Genomic DNA, 23626 nt, shown 5'->3' with positions numbered 1-23626 from the left:
CCATTGGCTACCCTTGTTATCCAGGGCTTGACTACAGTTAGCAACTCCACGAACAAAGCCCGAATTCCAATGCCAGGGTTCTTCAACACCTGTTCCTGCAGATTTGCGAGGAATTCTGCTGTACGAACGCAATCAGATCGTCTGCTAGGGATCTTTCTTCTTGCTACATCCTCGTAGTCACCATTGCAAGTCTCTAGTTCATGCCTGATTGTTTTTACTGTATTCAGGGAGCATTGGGCAGCAGTCGTAATATCCTTATTTTGATGGCGGGCACGAATCATCATGATACAAGTTATTCTCTTCCATGATTCAGGTGGGTTCCAGCTATCCATCCTTTCTGACATCTTGTATATGAATGAAGAAGGGTCCAAACTTTTAAATGAAGAGAAGTGTGTGTTAATACATGTAACTTACGGAAAAATATAATTAATTATAAATATGTCAAATTTATCCCGAACACCCTGTATAATGTTGTTATTTTGCACTTTAACTTGTTTTCTGAATGCTAAAGTTATACTTAACAGTGAAAGTCTAAAAATCAATTCTTCCAATTCTGTTATGTGCAGTTTTTTGCAGATTATTTCAACGTGAAACCCTGTCTAACAGAAATGACAAAAAGTCACTTGTTCCAAAGTCCACTGTATGCAGTTTTAGACCTAACTAACACCAGAAAAGTTGGAAAAACTAATTGTTCCGATGTCTGTAGTTTTCTCAATTATATGCTCATCAAACATACCATATTTCAAATTACCCTCCAAGAACCATTCAAAAGAGTTGGCTGTCAAGTAACATGCAATTTATTAAATCATTCAATAGTTCTCAAAATATTTTCAAATTACACACAATTTTTTGAAATAAAGCTTTTCAATGATTAGTATTATTATTATTAAATAAAAAACTTAATATAATCAACTTAGCAAGAATCCCCTTTACATAGTGAAGGGGTTGTGTGTTTCAAGGATGTATCAAACTATGCCAGCAGTGTATCCTACAAGTACGGATGGAGACAAATAACTACACAGTCAGTACAATGTAAGCTGAATAGAAGACAGGATACCTATCCTTTTGGATGCTAGCCTGGCTGGTTAGAGTATCCACTCTCCAAGCAACAGGCTGTAGGTTTGAATTCCACTGTGTGCATGGATGTTTGTGACTGTCTTTATGTGGGAGATGAATTTAACCTGGTGTGAAACTACTGCTCGCTTATTAGAGGATTACTGGCTTGAAAAAAAATTCAATGTTTGGTCTCTAGAGTGAGGTTTCTGGACTATGTAAAAAAAAAATATATGAAATAAATAAAACAACAACAATAAAAAAATCTTTAGCCCATCCAGGTATGAATGTACTATATAAAAGTAAACATTTCTTAGGTGGGAACCACATAAAAAAAAGCGTGGTAATATCAATGATTACGTGATTATATCATTCATCAATGATGGCATTCCACAAATCTCGTTAGATGGGCCACTGCCAATCCTCTCTTAGGATGACATGTCACAGCAAAGAAAAGTTACCCCACCTCCCACGCTTACATCATTACAATCATGATTAAGCAACATAGAGAAAGGAGTCCATAAAGTAATGAAGTAACTCGACTGGGCATGTTACTCTAAAATAAAATGACAAAAGCAAGCAGGAAAACTAACATCATAATTTGTTACATACAACATGAGAACAATAAGAGATAATGAAAAGGAAGACCTGGAATATGATATAAATAATATGAAATGGAATATAATAGGTATAAGCAGTATGAAAAGAAACAGAAAAATGTATAACACTAAAACCAGGAAATATCCTTTCCAGTTGCCTGATCTGTTATTTTTGCATAGAAAACTAGGTTATTAAATATACAAGAATAACAGATCAGATAAACACATAATAGCACAAAAATCAGAAAATATATGCACAAGCCAGTGATTATGAAAATGAAAAAGTTGAATTCTATAGCACAGTGTCCACTAAGATAAAAACAAGAATAGCATTCGAAGACTTTAATGCACAATTGGGGAAAATTAAAAATGAACGTGAAATATAAACAGTAAAAAAAATGGAAAATGAGAATGAAATGAAAATAGTCAAGTGCAAATGTACACAAAAAAAAAAAAAAAAAAAAGCAGCAAAATACACTACAGGTAACCCTCGTATAACGAGGTACTTATACAACACAGTTTCGGTATATCACGGTCTTCAAATTGTAGTAACCCTTTATATTTTCATATATTTTTCACCGCACGACTTAAAAATCAAAATGTATCTACCTGAACCACACATGTAGTTATAAGCAGCTAATTTATATTGGAAATACCCTTTAGCACGCATGTACGTTAATTGTTTACTATAAAGTGTTTATTATTGAAAATTGTCTGTTTTCTGCCAGAAAAGCGCACTAAAAATCATAAGTGTGTTAATCTCAAGTTAAGCACTTTATTTTCTGGTGAGTTAAATACATTATTAATAGGTAATGGTTTTTTTTTTTTTTTTAATGTAAAAATTTATTTCAAAATCTGCGACGAAAGGAAAAACCAACATTAAAAAGAAAATTTATTTCTCATCATCATCAAATTCCTGCCATGTACCCTCAAGGGGTGTACAGGATATGATAGTACTACATGAAAAAAATTACATCATTACTAACTTCCTATCTACAATTTTCCTCCAAATCAGTCTGTTACTTGTCAAGATTCCAACATTATCAGATCTTATATTTCTATCGTCTAAGGCACTTTGTACCGTATCAATCCACCTATATCTTGGTCTTCCTCTGAGTCATTTTCCTGCCAACCTGGCAGAGAACACTTGTTTTGCTAATCTTTCTTCGCCAATTCTGTTTAAGTGACCATACCAACTAAGATTAGCTCTGCTAACGCATTCCTGGATGCTGACAATGTCAAGTTCTTTTGTAATATCCTTGTTTTTAATATCATATTGCCATTGCCATCTCTTCATGCCTCTAATCTTTCTCAGGACTCTCATATCTGCGGTCTCTAGTCTTTGGTCAAGTGTTTTACTTCTGACCCAGATCTTAGATCCATAAGTTAAAACTGGTTTGAACACTGTCTTGTATACAGCTAATTTAGTGTTCTGACAAATTTCTCTTATTCCATATGAATTTATTCAATTGACTTCCCATCATACCAGCTTTGCTGATTCTGTTGACCATTTCTATATTTAATTTACCATCTTCACTAAAAATCATTCTAAGTAGCTGAAATGTTTTACTTGTTCCACAGGTTCTCCATTCACAACACAGTTGACATTTTCAATGATTCTGCCTATTTTCATTGTCTTTGTCATTTTATTGCTGACTGTCATACCATATCTCTTACAACAGTTATTCAATTTAGTCAGAGAATCTTGCAGACTTGTAGCAGATTTATTTAGAAGTATAACATCGTCCGCATAAAGCAAAGCACTGACATTAACATCTCCAATTTTGATATGTTTAATACCACTTTCCTTCATAATGTGATCCATATAGATAATGAATAACAGAGGGGATAATGTACATCCTTGTCTCATACCAGATTTAACATTAAACCATCTTCCTGTACTTTCTTCAACTCTAACTGCTGACTTACAACTCAAATAAAGACTAAGTATTGCTTGAAATAATGCCCCATTGACACCATATAACTGCAGCGTATTGAATAGCTTCTCTCTTGGCACCTTGTCATATGCTTTTCCAAATCGACAAAACTTATAGATCTTTGTATATTCCCATGCTTTCTCAACTATTTGTCGTAAAGTGAAGATCTGATCCTGACAGCCTCTATTTGGCCTGAATCCAGCTTGTTCTTCACCCAGCTTTTCTTCCACAATTCTTCTCAACCATTTCTGAAGTATACTTGCATAGATCTTGCCAGGAACACTCAGTAGGGAAATACCTCTGTAATTCTCACGTTCAGTATTATTTCCCTTTTTATATATGGGTACTATGAGAGCTCTACTCCAATCATCTGGAAATCGTCCCTGTGTACAGGCTTTCTCAACTATGCAGTGCAGCCACTATAAAACTTTTATACCACCATACTTCAGCATTTCTGGTCGAATATCATCTACTCCTGCTGTCTTTCCACATTTCAAGCCTTTGATGGCTTTTTCTACTTCAAGTATGGATATGTATTCCTGACTGCATGCGTGGTCAGTGTTTTTTACCACTGTGCTGTCATCACTGCTTGTTTCATTTAGCAGTTTTTCAAAGTAATTACTCCATACTTCAAGGATATCTTTTTCTCCCATTTTCATGTCACCTTTATCATCTCTAACTTCTTTTACAGCACTCTTTCCTCCATTCCTAAGCTTCTTCAACAACCTCCAGAATATTTTGCCACCTTCTTGATATTTATTTTCTATATTCCTGCCAAGGCCCTCCCATGACTTTTATTTAGCTAGTTTTACACAGTGTTTAGCATTCTTGCATTTGTCTCTGTATTCTCTAAGACAGAGTTTCTCAAACTTTTTCTACGACGGAACACTTCACAAATCCTGAAATGTTCACGGAACACCTTGGTTATTTTGTAACATATTAATTAATAATTAATTGGTAATTTAGCTTATTTTATTGTTAATTAATAATTAATTAAACATCAATTAAACCATCATTAAATTAATTTGTGCTGATTTTCATTGCCATATTCCATTCTGATCACCAAAAATGTATAATATTATTATAAGTACTTAAGAGTGAATGCAGACTTTTTCTCCTGTGTGCTGGTTTTGTAGGTTAGGTAAATATAATTAAAATAAATGAGTAAATCTAAGCGTTAAGAAAAAAAAACAATCATTTATTGTCAAATGTTAATTAGTAAAAACAGAACATATAAAAATAGTAAAACGTATATTGCAAATTAAGTTCTTAATGGCTCCGAAGTTTTTGGGTCTTTGAATTACAAATTCTTTTGATATCAGGCACAATATTAGAAAGTTGAATTCTCATATTTGGTGTAGCGTCGAATCTGTTCCTGGACTTTGATTTAGTTGCAGCATAATATGAAAATCCTGCCTCGCATAAATATCTCATTGTAAAAGGAAGTAAAACAAGAATAGCTAGTTTTGACACGCTTGTCCAGAAATCATTTATTGGCAGTTCCTTGTATTTTTGTTTTAAATCAGAGTCACTAATTAAGTCAATTAGATTTTCCTAGTCACTTGCGCTGAAGCCTGCTGGCTTAGCTGTCACTGTAAATGGATTCAGAACCCAGGAATTGTCCTCACTGCATTTTGGAAAATATTTCAAAAGGGTTGATTGCAAGTCATGCAAGTGTTCTAAAATTACGTTAGATATTTCTTCAACTTCTTCATTTACTTTAGAATTTATTTCAGTCAAAAATTCATGCAAGGTGGGAAAACAATCAAAATTATTCTGTTCAACTGTAGAAATCCAGAATTGCAACTTCCTATCAAAAGATGCAATTTTATCTCTTGTATTAAAAATTGTAATATTCTTTCCTTGTAACGATAAGTTAATTTCATTGCACTTTGTAAAAATATCTGCCAGATATGCAAGCTCATCAACCATGAAGAATTTCTTAATAATTCAATAAAATTTTGTCCTAAATTATGTGACATCAAGAAGACCATTAACTCACTATGAAGCTGTTCCTCTGGATAGCCATCTCACTTCAGTATGTAATAAAAGTGTGTTATGTGCACTACCCTTTTCAATGCACAAAATTTTAAATAATCTGGATTGAAGTGGTCGAGATTTTACATAGTTGATCATTTTTACGGCTTGATCCAAAATAGTTTTTAAATATGTAGGAATTCATTTTGTTACTAGTGCTTGTCTATGCAAAACACAATGACTTTTGGTGGTGTAGCTACTTGCAGAATATGTGTTACAACTCCCTTCATCTTTCCTACCTTTGCTTGAGCACTATCTGTACAAATATCAATACACTTCTCCCAACCGATTTCCTGTTTTGTAATATAATTATTAATACAGTTGAATATATCTTCTCCAGTAGTTTTTTCTTGTAGATGTTCACACATTTCTTCAATAATTTTATCAAATATGTAACGAACAAACACTAGTAATACAGCGAGTCCTGCGACATCTGTAGATTCATCCATTTGGAATGAATATTCACTGCAGTCTAAGTCGATGAATTAGCTCTTCTTCTATGTCAGCAGAAAGATCTTTGATGCGGCGTGAAACAGTATCATTTGATAATTGTACTGCATCTATTTTTTTTAGCAACCTGCTCGTTTAACATGCATGATACAATGTCTTTCACACAAGGCTTAATGAGCGTCTCACCAATTGTATGAGCTTCACCATGAAGTGCAATGCGGTAACTAACGCGAAAAGACGCCTCTGTTGCATTTTCAGTTGAAACAATTGTAGCCATTTGAAGTTTAGATTTTTCTAGCGAGTCACGTCGTCTCTTAAAAAAATGTATATCTTTTCCTTTGTAATCAGTGTGTTTCGTTTCGAAGTGCCTACGAAATTTAGCTGGAGACAAAGAACTGTTTACTAGTATTTTATTACATAAAACATCAGGAGAATGTGCATTGCCAATACACGTAAATCCATAATTTAAATAACTTTCATGGTACTTCCGTTTTGGTCTGTTCTTAGATGACTCTTGTTCTTTAATATTAGCTTTTGAAGAAACTGCCATTTGCAATTCCATATCTTCTCCAATCATATGAGTAGATGTGTCAGCAGAAGTACTTGCTCCTTCTTGTGTTAAAGTTCCTGTCTTTAAACAAGAATCCATGGGTATTTTTTCAATAATATTCAAATTCCAATATTTGTCAGAGCTATAATAAAAACAAATAGAATTGTGTTGTAAAGGTAACTTTAGTATGAAAAACAATAAGATTATAAATAAGAAATGTCGAATAACATAAAAGTAAATGAATAATGCAAAATAGGAAAACAAGACTGCAACACACAAAAGTATATATGAATTGTAACAATACTTGTAAGTACTAAACCGTATCAAATAATGTAAAAGCAATTGTAATAAGAATGATTTGATAAAATGTTCAGTAACAAAAATTAAACAGTTCGAAATAAATCAGATATTAATTATAAAATTAGTTAAAAGAGTAAGAAGAATTCTTTTTTTAAAAGTCGCCTCGCCTACTCCCTATATATGGGAATAGATTTTTTTTTTCTTTCCGAGGGTCCGGTCCCAACAAATTTACTCATAAATACCTTTCCAAATTTTTTTAACATTCACACATTAACATAAGTATTAATAATTAATTATGGCATAATCATAAAGAGTATTAGTACACTTATGTATATGGTGTGGCATGTTGACAAATATAAATTACATTTAAATTGGTTATCAATCACTGGACTAATGAAATCTTGTAGAATGTCGTAGTTTCTTCAGGCAAACATCATTAAATTAATTTGTGCTGATTTTCATTGACATATCCCATTCTCATCACCAAATATATTTATAATATTATTATAAGTACTTACGAGTAAATACAGACTGTTTCTCCTGTGTACTGGTAGTATTCTCCTCCTTTTGTACATCCTGGAGATCTTTATAGGCTTGAGGTGGATGACTCACTATCTGTTCCATCACAAATACCTTCAATAAGAGATTTCTGAATACCAAAATTAAACAAAGTGCCTTGTCTCTTATTCATATTACTTTTAAAAAAATCATGGCACTCCGGTTTCAGAACAAGCACTTACACACTGCAATACGAACTTACGAAGAAAGTATTCAGTAGTAATAGATTTGAGAACCGGATACAGACTACCTTGATCTTCAATTTCAGTGGTCACTGATATTTGCGACGCAGGTGTTATTTCATTCAGTTTTGAGAACACGCTGGCAATTTTTATGATCGGTCATAAACGGTGGTATTCTCTTTCCTGATTGTTGAAAGATTTCGATGTGTGAAAATTAACGATAATTCATGAATACTTCCATGTTTAAAAATATGTTGCTTGGTCACTGACATTTGCTACACAGATGTCATTTCCTTCAGTTTTGAGAACAGAAGATATGACACCAATTGTTGTAATGGGCTTTCAACCAATTTTTATGACCCGTCATAAACAGCAGCATTCCCTCTCCCAAATGTTGAAAGGTTTCAATGTGTGAAAATTAATGATACACAGATCTGGGTCTGAGCTTTTCGACATATTCACGAATATCATTCTCCTCAGAATATTTTTACTATAAAATATTTATTCATGAAAAATGCTTAGAAAACTAAAATGACAAATTCCAGAACTTCTCATGGAACACCTATTCACCTTCCGCAGAACAGTTTGAGAAACCCTGCTCTAAGAGCACAAGCTGACTTATTTGCCAGGAACTTTTGATATGCTTTCTTCTTTTCCTTCACTGCCTCTTTTACTTCCTGTGTCCACCATGGAGTTCTAATTTTTCTGTCTTTGCAGACAACTTCACCAAATGCCTCTCTAGCTGAATCAATCAGGGCTTTCTTCAGGGCTTGCCACTGAATCTCCAAGGTTTGATTCCTGTTCTCAAACTCTTTCATTTTTGCTTCAATAATCTTTGTGTATTTTAGTCTACAGTTCACATCTGAGAGCAGCTCAACTTTTATTCGCTTTAAAACTTTCTTACATGTTATTCTTTTCAATATGAAATTCAATTTTATCCTGCTCAAGACTAAATAGTGATCACTCCCAATTTCAAATCCTCTCTACACTCTGGTGTCCTGCACAAGGGAGAAAACATCACTATCAACAATAACATGGTCAATGAGACTTTTCTTATTCCTTGCCTCTTCCCTCCATGTGAATTTGTGCACATTTTTATGTTGGAACATGGTGTTAATAATAACCATTCCATGTCCTGAGCAGAAATCCAACAAATATTTGCCATTACTATTAGCTTTGCTCTTTTCTTCAAATTTTCCCAAAATATTTTTGTATGTCTCACAATCATTTCCTACTCTGCTAAGCAGATCACCAACAAGGACCAACTTTTCCTTTTTCATTGTGTCAGTTGCTTTTTCTAAAGCCTCAAAAAATTCCTCAACTTCTACCTTAGTAGAACCTTCTGTGGGACCATAGGCACAAATAAGTCTCATTGTCCAGTTCCCCATTCTCATATTTGCCCACATTACTCTACTTGAGACTGACTGCCATTCAAGAAGATTAGCCTCTTTTGTGTTGAATACTATGGTCACTCCTTCTTTTCCTTGATTGTCATTGCCTGAATATAACATTTTGTATTTATTGCCCCGAAAGATCTCACCAGTTTTTGTCTTTTTTGTTTCAGTCACCCCTATTATGTCGATCTGGTAATTATCTAATTCCTCAGCTAGCTCAATTTCTTTGCCATTCAGTTATGTTGATAGTACCGATCTTTAACTCTGGTGATGTTGAGTTGGGGTGTGTTTTCAGATTTGTTCCAGTAGCTGACTTTTTGCTGTTCGCCCTGGTTCCCTGGCGAAAACAACAAGGGCCTTGTTTAACCGGGTGACGCTCCAGCCGGCATGAAATATGGTCATGTTGTACCATAATTTTTTATTTTGGTTTAACCAATAAGAATACAATTTGGTCGGCTAAATCCCAAATTGCCAGCCCATCCTCGTTCGTTCAGTATCCAAGTAGATACTCAACAGGGTGCCCCACAAGAAGGTGTGGATTGGACATTATGTCAGAAGCCCTGGTCGGTACTCCATATTCCTTTAAAGGCTATGTGGAGGTCTCCTCTCAGTTATACAGCTTTGACCCAATTTATTTCTCTCGAAGAAAAAATTAAAATCTTTGATCGGTTGACAAATGGAGAATCAACAATTCGAACAATTAAACTTATTAAACAGAAAGCCTTCAAAGTTTATAAACATTTAAAAGAATTTGATCAAGATTCTTCAGAAGAAAGCTCTTAGCATGGATTTTGTGCCAGTAAGGGTTGGTTTCAAAACTTTAAAAAGCGGTTTTCTTTGGATAATCTTAAACTCTGGGGAGCATCAGCAGATGCAGAGCTGCTTGGAAATATCCAAGAGAACTTTTAAAAATCATTGAAGAAAGTGGTTATAGTGTACACCAGGTGTATAATGCAAATGAATCCGGGTTATACTGGGGGGGGGGGGGGGGGGGATGACAAAATGCACCTATATTTCGAAAAATGAAAGATCAGCTCCTGGATTCAAAGTTACTAAAGATAGAACTACTTTACTGTTTTGTAGTAATGCAGGTGATTACATGACAAAACCAATGTTATTTACCGATCCTCAAATCCTCGTGCTATGAAAGAGCTTGACAAGTTTACCCTATCTGTTTATTGGCGGGCCAACAAAAAAAGCATGGGTTACAGCTAGCATGTTTAAAAATTGGTTTTTCAAGTGTTTTGTACACGATGTAGAAAGTTACATTGGGTACAAACTTCTTAATAACTAAACCAGCCGAAGTATGCAATGAGAATTATACAAATAATGTCCAAGAGATTTCAAGTGATGACGTCGTCTGGACACATAAATAAAGAACATCTACGAAATGTTAGTTTTGAACACAGTGGTAACGATTAAAGTATGTACTTTATTTTGCCTAAAACATTTATGCATTATGTGCAATGAAGTTTACATACAATTTGTAATTTTTATAATTTTATACTATGTATTTGTTTCATAGTTTATATGTTTTCTTAACTTACATGAATTACCTCAATTAAATAAAAATATATTTTTGTGGGATATGTCATTGTTGTTTATATAATTAAAAAAAAAAAAAAGATTTCGGAACATAACCCTACTTTTTCAATGTGATCCGAGTCTCGCATAACACGATTTATATAATGCGGCATTTCAATGGAACCTAACATCCTCATTACGAGGGTTATCTGTATATTTTATCATCTCATCTCATGTAGTAATGTGTGTGTGTAGTCAGCAATGAAATAAGCATATGAAGTGATGACAAAAGAGAGAAAAAACGACAATAGAGAATAGAATCAATAGCATGAAACAGAATAAATCGAAACATACAAATTATTATATATAATGTAATGTAATTGTAAAATTCAATGCAGTAAGAATTTTTTTTTCTTCTTAACTTTGCATCAACTTTTACAGAGGTCACAAACATTGTATGTAGAAGGAGATTGTAATTTTAACGCTGATTGTGGAATTTTGTATACAAGGGTTATATTAACTGTAGTTATAATTTTTTTGTGATTTGAAAAACCATACAAGTATGTATTGAAATGGTAGGAATGTTAATCTGTGTATTTCAAGGCCAATGACTTAGAAAGCGGCCTGTCATTTTAATGGTTCCAATTTGAAAGAAAGAGCTTAGAAGCCTTATTTGGAAATTGTAAAGTGGCTTCAATTGTTCAAAGCTTAACCTAATGAGTGTCCCAAGGACAGTGCAACAACAGGCAGCGACAACTAACGGATCTCCTGCGTATAGCGAATAAGATTATTTTTGTGTGTTCTGGGGGAAACAAAAGTAAACAACAACTCGAAGGTCACATCCCCTTTTTGTATGGGAATGCTCGGGGTTCTCAATCCTTATTCCAGGGATCACAAGAGGGAGTATAAGAAAGGACCCAGAAGCATCCAATGCTCTCTATCCAGGTATCCAGATGCAGCAGCTGTATGCCGGTATGCATAGGTAGAAACGAGGAAGCAAGTAAGCAGAAACGCAGAAGGAAAAGCAGTCTCCTCTCGTATTATCTCAGAATCCAGCATCGCGGATCCGTTGGATGTCCGGAGAGAAGTCGAACTGTAATAATATGCGTCAAGCTCCGGGAATTCTTCGAGATGCGACAGCGCTAAAGGAAAGAAGCCCGTACCAATGTTAAAAGCCCAGGACGGAAAAGCAGTGTATCGGTAAGACATGACCCCCCCCCCCCCCCGAAAATCTTCTACGATGCAACCGAGCTAACGAAAAGGAAACCTGCATGACTGATGAGGCCGAGGCCAGAAAAGAAGCCAGCAGAACCAGATAAGAGACAAAAGAGCCAGTTCAGATAAGTGTGTCATGAAAAGAACTGCGAGTACAACCTTGAAGTAATTATATATTCGGCGGGACATATATAAAGTTAAATTGTGATAATTTATCCTGGACTATGAGGTTAAAGAAATATTGGTAGTGATTTAGATATAGCATACTTGTTGTTTGAAGTATATATATTCGGCGGGACATATATACAAAAGTTAAATTGTGATGATTTGTCCCAGACTAAGAGGCTAAAGAATAGTTGATATAATTTAGATAGGTAAACTTGTTGTTTGAGATATGTGCATATTGCTTGACCAGATTAGTTCTAGAATGCGAACATAGATTCTTTTATGATAGCATTGATGCATGTTTATTAAGTATGTACAATGTATGAGATAATAATTCTTAGCAGCAGAATGAATGAAATTATAGATTGGAATATGATAGTATTGCTGCATGTTCATTATGTATGTACAATGTATGAGATTATAATTCTTAGCAGCAGAATGAGTGAGATTATAGATTAGTATTTGATAGTATTGCTGTACATTTTAATGTGTGTTATTAAATGAGATTATAATTCTTAGCAGCAGAATGAATGAGGTTATAGATTGGCATTTGATAGTATTGCTGTGTATTTTAATGTGTGTATATTGCATGCGATTATAATTCTTAGCTTTTAATTTTCTGAAGAGCCAATTCATTTAAGAAACTGTATTAATGTGTCCTTCTTCTTCTTTCACGATGCATTATTCCCGCTTCCTATGCAGGGTCTGCGTGTTACTTAGATGTGACTACTTGTTAGTACCACTCCCAACCGACCTGTCGCCTAGTCTGCCACTGGGGAGGATATATTTTTGGCTGCAGAAGCGTATGTTCACGGGGCCGGTTTGCTTGCTTGCGGGATGAAAAATGCCAGATAAACTGGTGGAAAAACCCTACTGCCCGCACCCAAGACCAGCTAACTTGGCTATGCCCGAGGAAGATTCTCAAGTTCCTCACGTCTTCAACAGGAATCAAGCCTGGGACACTCCTTCCCCAGGCATATGGCTGTGAAGCGCAAAGCCACTAGGCTAACCACGTGGACTTATTAATGTATTCTAATTTTAAATAAACATGTTTGTTATGCTAAAGAATGCGTATTCACTGAGCCTTAATCCAATACACTGCTCCTAAATAAAATGCGAACCTGTGTGCAAAGTTAAATAAGTGTAGCCACGACTGACAATAAAGCCTGAGATAGATTTAGAGAGATACTGCAGGTGATCTTAATTATATTTAATACCCATAACGGAGAATCTTGGTGGCGCAGTCATAACATTAAATAAATTTTCCAAAATTCTCAAGGTATCAGATATTAGCTAACCTGTGGTAACTTAAGTAAAAGTGTAATGCGTAAGAAATAGATAGAAGCATAGAGTAATAAAGAGAAAGGAAAGCAAGGAATAGAATATAAAGATGAAGTAAAGTATAAAGAGAATATAAATAGAAAGCAAAGATAAATTAGACGAGGATAACAATAATTGATAGAGACAGCAGAATAAAGAAGAATACATAAAAGTAAAGTAAAGTGTAAGATATACAAATGGCTCAAAGCCTCTTCCCCCACCCCCAATTTACATAATGTTGGTAATGATATAATAGCAGCCAAAATAATGATATGTTGGTAGCCAGTGAAAAATTTGAAGAAACTGCAAAAAATTTACAATCAGAGAAATAACAATGTTGAAAACTGAATTCCACAATGAGATATAGAAAAATTTTAATTTAATTATTATAGAAATTGTATATAAGGTTGCAAAATATAAAGCATAAAAAATGAAATCTCATTAGAGAAAACAAAAAATGACCATCATCATCATTATGAAATTCCTGATATTTCCCTCAAGAGGAAACTATAGAGATACTGCACAGAAAAGTCAACATTATTACTAACTACCTATTGACAAATTTCCTCCAAATCAGTCTTATCTGTCAGGACTCCAATACTGTCAGATCTTACATTACTCTCCTCTAAGGAATGTCTTACTACATCGATGACCTAGATTTTAATCTTAAGTGTTCGATACTAGGATAGGAAATAACACCTGTGGATGTTATCTGGAGTTATGTGGAGGAGTGAAATGTGCTGTCATCTGCAAAACTGTGTATTGGGTTGGATGTCAACTAAAGTAGATCATTGATATATATAGAAGAGAGATGGCTGGTGAGAGGACAATTCCTTGTGGAACTCCTGGATTAGCTGAATGGTGAGAACATAAGGAACCATACACTATCACACATAGCGTGCATTCAGACAGAAAGTTGGCAATCCAATACAGAAGTGTTGGGACAAACCAAATGATGCGATTTGTTTAGTAAGCCTTTGTGACAGACCTGGTCAGAAGCTTTGGAGATATCAAGTACAACCACTTGAGATTCACCAAACTTTTCCTGGCATTTGTTCAGAGATGGGTGATATATGTGAGAAGCTCTCCTGTTGATCGGCAATGACAGAATTCACACTGATCATTGTCTATTACCTAGGCACCTTCAAGGTAGTGTAGGAGTTGGGAATTGATGGTTCTCTCCATTACTTTAAACAGGACTGAGGTAAGTGAGATAGGGCAGTAGTTCGATGGCAGTGATTTGACACCCTTCTTGGGAATGCGTTGAACATAGGCCATTTTCCAGACTGTGGGATAGATACAAGCAGAATAAACGAGTATATACAGACAATATAGGATAGGAGTCAGTTCTGGTGCAAAAATCTTTAGAACATTTGGAGGAATGCCATCAGGACCAGGAGACGTTTTTGTTTCTAATTTGGACAATATTTTTCTTATCTCTTTATGGTGAAAGGATATAGAGGACATTGTGTATTGGGCAACTGGAATGGTTTAGGAGAATTTATGTTGGTCAGTTATGTGTGCATTGCAGGCAATGTATGAAACCATAAGATTGGCTTTTTTTCAAGTGATGATGCAGTAGAGCCATCTGGGTATGATAAGGATGGTAATAGTCTTTGGTAAAAGTTATGACCAATTGCATTGGCAAGAGACCAAATGGTTTGGCTGCCTTTTGGACAGAATGCAAGTTTCCTGCTTTTTTGCTCTTTCAGGCTTGAGTAACTAAAGGAGGATGGAGTTCTTGATGTAACCAGTTATGGTATGCTTGATTTTTTTTTTGTAAGCCTTGGCACATCTTTTGGAGAACCAGGTTTAGTCAGAGGACAGCCATTCAAGTAGTTTGGGGAATGTATGTTTACATGCCATTAAGGATTACTTTAGTGATATGTTTTGTGTATATGTTTGGTTAGGAAGGCTGGAAACAATAGTTTAACCATGGGAATGAGGCATAAAAGTCATAGAGGCTGTCCCACTTGGCACTGTTATAATGCCAAACTACATTTGTATGGGGGTGGCTGTGTAAGCACTGTTGAATTGGGGAGGAGACAAGCACTAGATTGTGGTCAGAATTACCTAAGATCAATACACTCGATGTGTATTTGGGGAGTGGATAGGGTTATCTGGTATTCTAGTTAGCATGTGAAATCTGGGCAATGTCGTTAGTCATGGCAAATGTTTCAGCATCTCTGCCTGAAAGATCTGTACAACAGGAGGCGGAAAGCCAATTGGAGTTGTAGACATTAAAATCTTCTAAGAAGATGTGATTTTGCTGTTAGGGAAATGGGATTGGAGAAAATCAATGATTAAGGAGAGGAAATTAAAGAGCTTAGAGTAGTTAGAACGGAAGAGACAGCAAATGAATTTGACTGAGTAAGGAAGAGAATTTTTCAACTAAAGAAGGTCAAAGTTGGGCAAATCTAGGTTAGGTGCTCTCTGGCAAGATATGTCAGAGTGGACATTATACGCAGATGCCGCCCTTGAGTCAAAAGGAGTTAAAGGATGTGCGGTTTGGAAAATTGAGATGAATAGTGGTGGGAATGGGGGATGGAATTTGAGTTTCTGCCAAGAAGAATAGATGGGGTTTGGTAGATGGAGATGGTAGTGGACACTATTAAGATTGGGTCGAGGCCAGAGATGTTAGTGAAGCGGATATGCAAGGCTCTGTGGGGTATAATGACCACAAGGGTCTTGCACATTTCCTATGCCATGCTTGCATACTGGTCTCCACAGTGGCTATTAGTGGTGTCACTTGATTTCTGCACCAATTTTCCTTATTTGTAGTCAATGATTTTGGCCTTTTCTTCAGGCTTTCAAAGTTGACGTCGTTATTCTCTCTGGGTAAAATTTAGGTCAGGTCGAGCATATATGCGCAACTGGGGGGAGGGGGGGTCAAAAGCGTTTGAACTTGTTATTAATCACTGCTATTAGTTTAGATGTGCTTCAGCGTGTCGCAAGTCACTTTCATGTGATGTGTAAAGTTCGTCCCATCCTTTCTTTAATTTGTGGGTCTGAAATTATGGCACCTGATGATATTTCTAGAATTAAAGTTGTATTCACCTGCTAATGTCATTGTTTAGCGATTCACCACTTTCCGTCAGAAAGTTCCAAATAACAGTGTTGAACTTCTTGTTTTTGACCTCAATGGAATTGTATACCATTGATGCAATTAAGTCAGAGTTCATTAGCATTATTGAGCAAGGGTGCATTTGCGTTGTGCTGCTGATCATCCAATGGTTCAAGCTTAGCTTCCAGTGTTTGGATTTTGGATGAAAAGATTTCATTCATAGTGTTTAAGGTGCTGTCCGAGGTTTTCAACTTGTTTACCTAAGATCAGAAGCTATTTTACAGAAGGGAGGACAGCAAACAGAACAAGGGCTGGTTGAAGTTGATAAGTGGTATGTGTGCTGATTCCTCTATTTCTGCATAGGATGCATGTAGCCAATGGCAACAGAAATCACACATTACCCTTTTTCTTATCGGTAACATGAATTTTACAGCTGCAGAACTTTATAGTACCATTGAGTTTGTCAGTGATTGATGACACTGCGCTAGCAAGACAGAAGGCTTTTCGATCATTGGCCTTTGTTGCCACCATATTTGCTTCGAACAGTAGGCACAGTGGGTGCTGGCATATGGCTGATTTTTAATTGAAAATATAACAGACTTGATGCACTGCAAGTACTTACAGGTCGTGCAGAAGTAATCAGTTCATAAGTACCTACTGTTGTGATTTCCGTTTATTGGTTAATTTGAGTGAAGAACACTTATAATAATGATAAAATGTGGGAGCACAAGTTTACAGTAACTTATTCACAAGCACCACCTGGAGTAGACGTAATGTAATTTTTAAAGAGAAAATATAAATTAGCATATACAGCTTCCTTACCGTATGAACAAAAAATGTCTTGAAGTTCTTTGGTTCTGGACGCAATTCTGGTGACCTGAAAGTGAACAATATTAATTAATTATGTTATATTAAAAATTAACATAAAACTATACATACACATCATATTATTATTACATTTGTCATCATTTATGGAATCCAGAGACTCATTCAATCTATCATACAACAAAATGTAGGCTAGATCCAAAAAAAAAGCAAAAATTCATTAGCATTTTTTGTATCAGTTAAAAATATCCAGCAGTGTTAAAACATGGAGAGAGAGAGAGAGGATGTTAAAAACAACTGATTTATTAGTTTAATCCTACTAGTTGTGTACCTTGTAGTACACTTCCTCAGGAGAATTATATAAAAACGACTTAATACAAAAAGACCATTTACAATTCACAAGCACATGGCATTAAAATCAAATGGTTAAACAGATTAATAATACAAACTGGAGTAAATTCAAAATGTAAGATATTAAGTGTTTTTATTATTATTAAGGGTGCTTAAGGATCAAAGCTGTATAACTGAGAGGAGAACACCACATAGCCTTTAAAGGAATGCGGAGAACCGACCAGGGCTTCTGACCCAACGTAAAATCCTCACCTTCTCGTGGTGCAACCTGTTGGATATCTACCTGGATATTGAATGAACGAGGATGGGCTTAAAATATGGGATTTAGCCAAACAAATTGTATTCTTATTGGATTAAACCAATATACAAAATGATGGAACAACATGACAAAATTTCATGCCGGCTGGGGTGTCGCCTGGTTAAAAAAGGCCCCCGTTGTTTTCGCCATAGAACCAGGGCAAACACCGAAAAGTCAGCTACTGGAAGAAATCTGAAAGCACATCCCAACTCAACATCGCCAGAGATAAAGATAGGTACTATCAACATAAGAAGCCTGAATGGCAAAGAAATGGAGCTACCTGAAAAATTAGATAAGTAACAGATCGACATAATAGGGGTGACTAAAACAAAAAATACAAAAACTGGTGAGATCTCTCTGAGCAATAAATAAGAAATGTTATATTCAGGCAATGACAATCAAGGAAAAGAAGGGGTAGCCATAGTATTCAACACAAAATATGAGGCTAATCTTCTTGAATGGTAGGCAGTCTCAAGTAGAGTGATCTGGGCGAATATCAGAATGGAGAACTGGACAATGAGACTTATTTGTGCCTATGGTCCCACAGAAGGCTCTACTAAGGTAGAAGTGGAGGAATTTTTTGAGGCACTAGAGAAAGCTACTGACACAATGAAAAAGGAAAAGTTGGTCCTTGTTGGGGATCTAAATAGCAGAGTAGGAAGCGATTGTCAGACATACAAAAATGTTTGGGGAAAATTTGGAGAAAAGAGCAAAGCTATTAATAATGGCAAATACATGCTGGATTTCTGCTCAGGACATGGACTGGTTATTACTAACACCATGTTCCAACATAAAAATGTGCACAAATTCACATGGAGAGAAGAGGCAAGGAATAAGAAAAGTCTCATCAAAATGTTATTGTTGATAGTGATGTTTTTGCAGGACACCAGAGTGTACAGAGGATTTGAAATTGGACGTGATCACTATTTAGTCTTCAACAGGATAAAATTGAATTTCATATTGAAAAGAATGACATGTAAGAAAGTTTTAAAGCGAATAAAAGTTGAGCAACTCTCAGATTTGAACTGTAGACAAAATACACAAAGATTATTGAAGAAAAAATGAAAGAGTTTGAGAACAAGAACAAACCTTGGAGATTCAGTGGCAAACACTGATTGATTCGGCCAGAGAAACATGTGGTGAGGTTGTCTGCAAGGATAGAAAAATCAGAACTCCATGGCGGACATAGGAAGTTAAAGAGATGATGAAGGAAAAGAAGAAAGCATATCAAAAGTTCCTGGCAAATAAGTCAGAGAATACAGAGACAAATGTAAGAAAGCTAAACACTGTGTAAAACTAGCTAAACAAACGTCATGGGAGGACTTTGGCAAGAACATAGAAAATAAATATCAAGAAGGTGGTAAGATATTCTGTAGGTTGTTGAAGAATCTTAGAAATGGAAGAAAGAGTGCAGTAAAAGGAGTTAGAGATGATAAAGTTGATATGAAAACGGGAGAAAAGATATCCTTGAAGTATGGAGTAATTACTTTGAAAAATTGCTAAATGAAACAAGCAGTGATAGCACAGTGGTAAAAAAACACTCAACAGGCATACTGTCAAGAATACATATCCATACTTGAAGTAGAAAAAGCCATCAAAGGCTTGAAATGTGGAAAGGCAGCAGGGGGTAGATGATATTCGACCAAAAATGCTGAAGTATGGTGGCATAAAAGTCTTACATTGGCTGCACTGCATAGTTAGGAAGGCCTGGACAGAGGGACGAATTCCTGATGATTAGAGTAGAGCTCTAATAGTACCCATATATAAAAGTGGAAATAAAACTGAATGTGAGAATTACAGAGGTATTTCCCTACTGAGTGTTCCTGGCAAGATTTATGCCAGTGTACCCAGGAAATGGTTGAGAAGAATTGTGGAAGAAAAGCTTGGTGAAGAACAAGCTAGATTCACGTCAAACAGAGGCTGTCAGGATCAGATCTGCACTTTACGACAAATAGTTGAAAAAGCATATGTTTGAGTCCTATTTATTTCTTCAATTTTCCTAATGTAGTTCTAATCTTATTTGGTTATTTTTTAACTTTTCCATGTGGAGTTTATCAATTCTATTTCTTTTATAGTTGAATTTCATCCGTATTGTTGCAGAGAGGAGTTCATGGTCTGTATCAGGCTCTAAGCCTTTGAGTGTTCTTATGTTTTTGATTGAGGTTTTCCATTTATTTCTAATTAGGATATAATCTATACAATTTCGTATTTCTCTATCTGTTGAGGTCCAGGTGTATTTAAAACTAGGTCTATGGTAAAACATTGTGTATGAGATAACAAGGTTGTTTTCTTTGCAGAAATTGAGGATAGTTTCTCTGCTTTCATTTTCGGTTCCAATTCGAAATTTCCCCATTATATCTTTTAGCTCTTCTCTGAAAGTACCGATCTTAGTGTTGAAATCTCCGATTATGAATAAGATGTCTCTGGAGTTGGTATTATCTATTGTTTTTTGGGAGATCGTTATAGAATAGTTCTATGTATTCTTCAATTGTGACTTGTGTCTGGTGCATAAATCTGAATAACCTTTATGTGTAGTCCTTTTTCTTTGGCTTTTAGTCTAATTCCTATTATTCTGGATGAGATAGGCTTGGTATTTGTTATACCTGCAATACGATTTGTTTTATTAGAATTGCAACTCCTTCTCTATGTACATTGTCTCTCCTTCCCGAATAGAATAATTTGCCCTGTGACATGTTTAGGCATCCTTCTCCAGCCCAGCGAGTTTCTGAGATTCCTATAATATCCCACTTTATGCTTTTCAGATTCTCTAAAAACAGATTTCTATAAAAACACATTAGTGTGAAAACACTAAACAAAGGAAAAAATGGGAATACATCAAGCTGTTACATATCCATATATAAACATCAGCATTTATATAAAGAAAGTGCTAAAGCCTAAATTTATCGACATAACCTTAATTGTAATGTAACTTACTATTCCTATAGTGTGGAAAATTGTCATCTTCAACTGTATTAAATAAATTTGTAATCTCAATTTTATTTTTTTTAAGCACAACAGTTTTAACCTACGAACACAAAATTGATTTTAATTATGTGTTAATCAATTAAAAAAAAATTTTTTTTTACTATGTTATACTTGCAATTCTATAGTTTATTTCAAATTAGTCTGTTATTAGTCACACTTCAATATTATAAGATCTTAAATTTCTCTCTTCTAAGCCAAATGGGGAGGGGGACCCCCTTCAAGTCTTAAAAATTCGAGAAGCACGTTTTTATGTTAAACTTCTTTAGAATTCTGCTCAGCTTAAAGATGAGTTTTAAACTTCTTTAGAATTCTGCTCAGCTTAAAGATGAGTTTTAAACTTCTTTAGAATTCTGCTCAGCTTAAAGCTGAGCAGAATATTATCAAGCGTGATATTATTTTTGGCAGAGTCGAGAAGCACGTTTTTATGTCAAACTTCTTTAGAATTCTGCTCAGCTTAAAGCTGAGCAGAATTCTAAAGAAGTTTAACATAAAAACGTGCTTCTCGACTCTGCCAAAAATAATATCACGCTTCAACAACTATAAACAACCTCACAACCTTCTACAATTCCCAGGTGTATACAAGGTCACTTGTGAATGCGGAAAGCCTTACTATGGGCAGACAGAGAAATCTATCTTACTACGTCTCGAAGAGCATCAGAGAGACATTGCTTATAAGAGAACCAGAGCAACTGCTCTGTCGGGCCATGTCCTGCTTTCAATAAACACGAACAACGAAGGCCACCAACATGAAATAAATTGGACATTGACTTCAAACCTACACATCAGCCATGATGAAATAGAGCGCCGCATTGTCGAGTCAAGGGAAATCACCTTAGACCCTTTTCATTTGAATAATAATCTTAGCTATAATTTGGCAGACTCTTTCAACTCTGCTATTAGATACTGGAGATCGCGTGATTCCACACACGCACAGGTGTACAACAATAGAACTTTAACTCGGACTGTAGTTCAAGCTCATAATAACTGTAATTTACAGTCGAATATTATGGCTTTATAATTGTATAGCTTTAGAGTGTGTCAATGTTAATTTAAGTGTCTTTTATAATCTTTCTATGTTCTTATCACCTGAAGAAGTCATTTTTGACGAAACATGTTGCGTTTTTTTCAAATAAATGTCATTGTGTTATAATTCTCGGGTTTAAGTCAGTTAATTTAAAAAAATGAACATATCCCAACCCCGAGTTAATAGTACATTTCATATATATATATATATATATAAGTGGCATTCAGGAATGTGTCAGACTTTTATGCAATGTGTGCATGCATTTTTAAAAAGTTTTCCATATATAAATATGTCAGTTACAAAATTTTTCAGCAAAATTTTATTTGTAAAATTAGTAACTGAACTATCTTAATGATACAGAAAATCTCAAATGCAATTTGAACTGAATTTATATATACATATTAGGATAACCAAGTTATTTTATAAACTTGGTTATTTTAACTCCTAATCCCAAGTATGCAAACAATTAAGTTTGCACCTGAAACAAAGTTCAAGTCTAAAGACCAGGGCAACTGATTGTAAAGGTGGGTAAAGCTCTGATCACTATTCTTAGTATTTTCCCATAATGTAAAGCACATCTCACTAGAAGATGTATACTGCAATGCATTATGGGTGGGGTCACTACCCAGACCGGTTTCAACCTTTTTTGAGGTCTCCTCAGTGAGTAGCTAGACCCTAAATACCAAGGTTATAGTAATACAGAGCCTTATCAACTTTACCTATAGAAGTTGCAACAAGGTGTTTTTATTTTTAATAAAAATCTCTGGAGGAGATATAGATGTAATAAATTTTTTACCTTGGGGATATTGTATATTAGGATAACCAAGTTATTTTATAAACTTGGTTATTTTAACTCCTAATCCCAAGTATGCAAACAATTAAGTTTGCGCCTGAAACAAAGTTCAAGTCTAAAGACCAGGGCAACTGATTGTAAAGGTGGGTAAAGCTCTGATCACTATTCTTAGTATTTTCCCATAATGTAAAGCACATCTCACTAGAAGATGTATACTGCAATGCATTATGGGTGGGGTCACTACCCAGACCGGTTTCAACCTTTTTTGAGGTCTCCTCAGTGAGTAGCTAGACCCTAAATACCAAGGTTATAGTAATACAGAGCCTTATCAACTTTACCTATACAAGTTGCAACAAGGTGTTTTTATTTTTAATAAAAATAAAAATTTACCCACCTTTACAATCAGTTGCCCTGGTGTTGTATCATCTTTAGAATTGAACTTTGTTTCAAGCGCAAACTTAATTTTAAAAACAGAGATTTTTATTAAAAATAAAAATATCTTGTTGCAACTTCTATAGGTAAAGTTGATAAGGCTCCGTATTACTATAACCTTGGTATTTAGGGTCTAGCTACTCACTGAGGAGACCTCAAAAAAGGTTGAAACCGGTCTGGGTAGTGACCCCACCCATAATGCATTGCAGTATACATCTTCTAGTGAGATGTGCTTTACATTATGGGAAAATACTAAGAATAGTGATCAGAGCTTTACCCACCTTTACAATCAGCTGCCCTGGTGTTGTATCATCTTTAGACTTGAACTTTGTTTCAGGCGCAAACTTAATTGTTTGCATACTTGGGATTAGGAGTTAAAATAACCAAGTTTATAAAATAACTTGGTTATCCTAATATACAATATCCCCAAGGTAAAAAATTTATTACATATATATATATATACACACACACACACATATATAAAAGAGTGAGACAGATAATTTGAATTTTGATACGATTTTTAAAAACAGCCACATAAATATACACAGAAATCGGAAAAACTAATCACTG

At 35.1% G+C, this 23626-nt stretch overlaps 1 protein-coding gene across 2 annotated transcripts in view; it reads right to left on the bottom strand.

The window, feature by feature from the left end:
* Pdk1 (Phosphoinositide-dependent kinase 1) overlaps nt 1–23626 on the bottom strand; it is a 355658-nt gene that overhangs the window by 19740 nt on the left and 312292 nt on the right. For both annotated transcript variants that reach the window (XM_090398374.1, XM_090398375.1), the window contains one exon: nt 17171–17225. In XM_090398374.1, coding sequence (XP_090254500.1) covers nt 17171–17225 — 55 coding nt within the window. The remainder of the gene's footprint in view (nt 1–17170; nt 17226–23626) is intronic.

Source organism: Typopeltis vanoorti, chromosome 9 (genome assembly GCF_054136105.1).
Source record: "Typopeltis vanoorti isolate ZY-2024b chromosome 9, IOZ_Tvanoo_1.0, whole genome shotgun sequence".
Classification (NCBI taxonomy): domain Eukaryota; kingdom Metazoa; phylum Arthropoda; class Arachnida; order Uropygi; family Thelyphonidae; genus Typopeltis; species Typopeltis vanoorti.
This window is presented reverse-complemented; position numbering and strand designations above follow the sequence as displayed.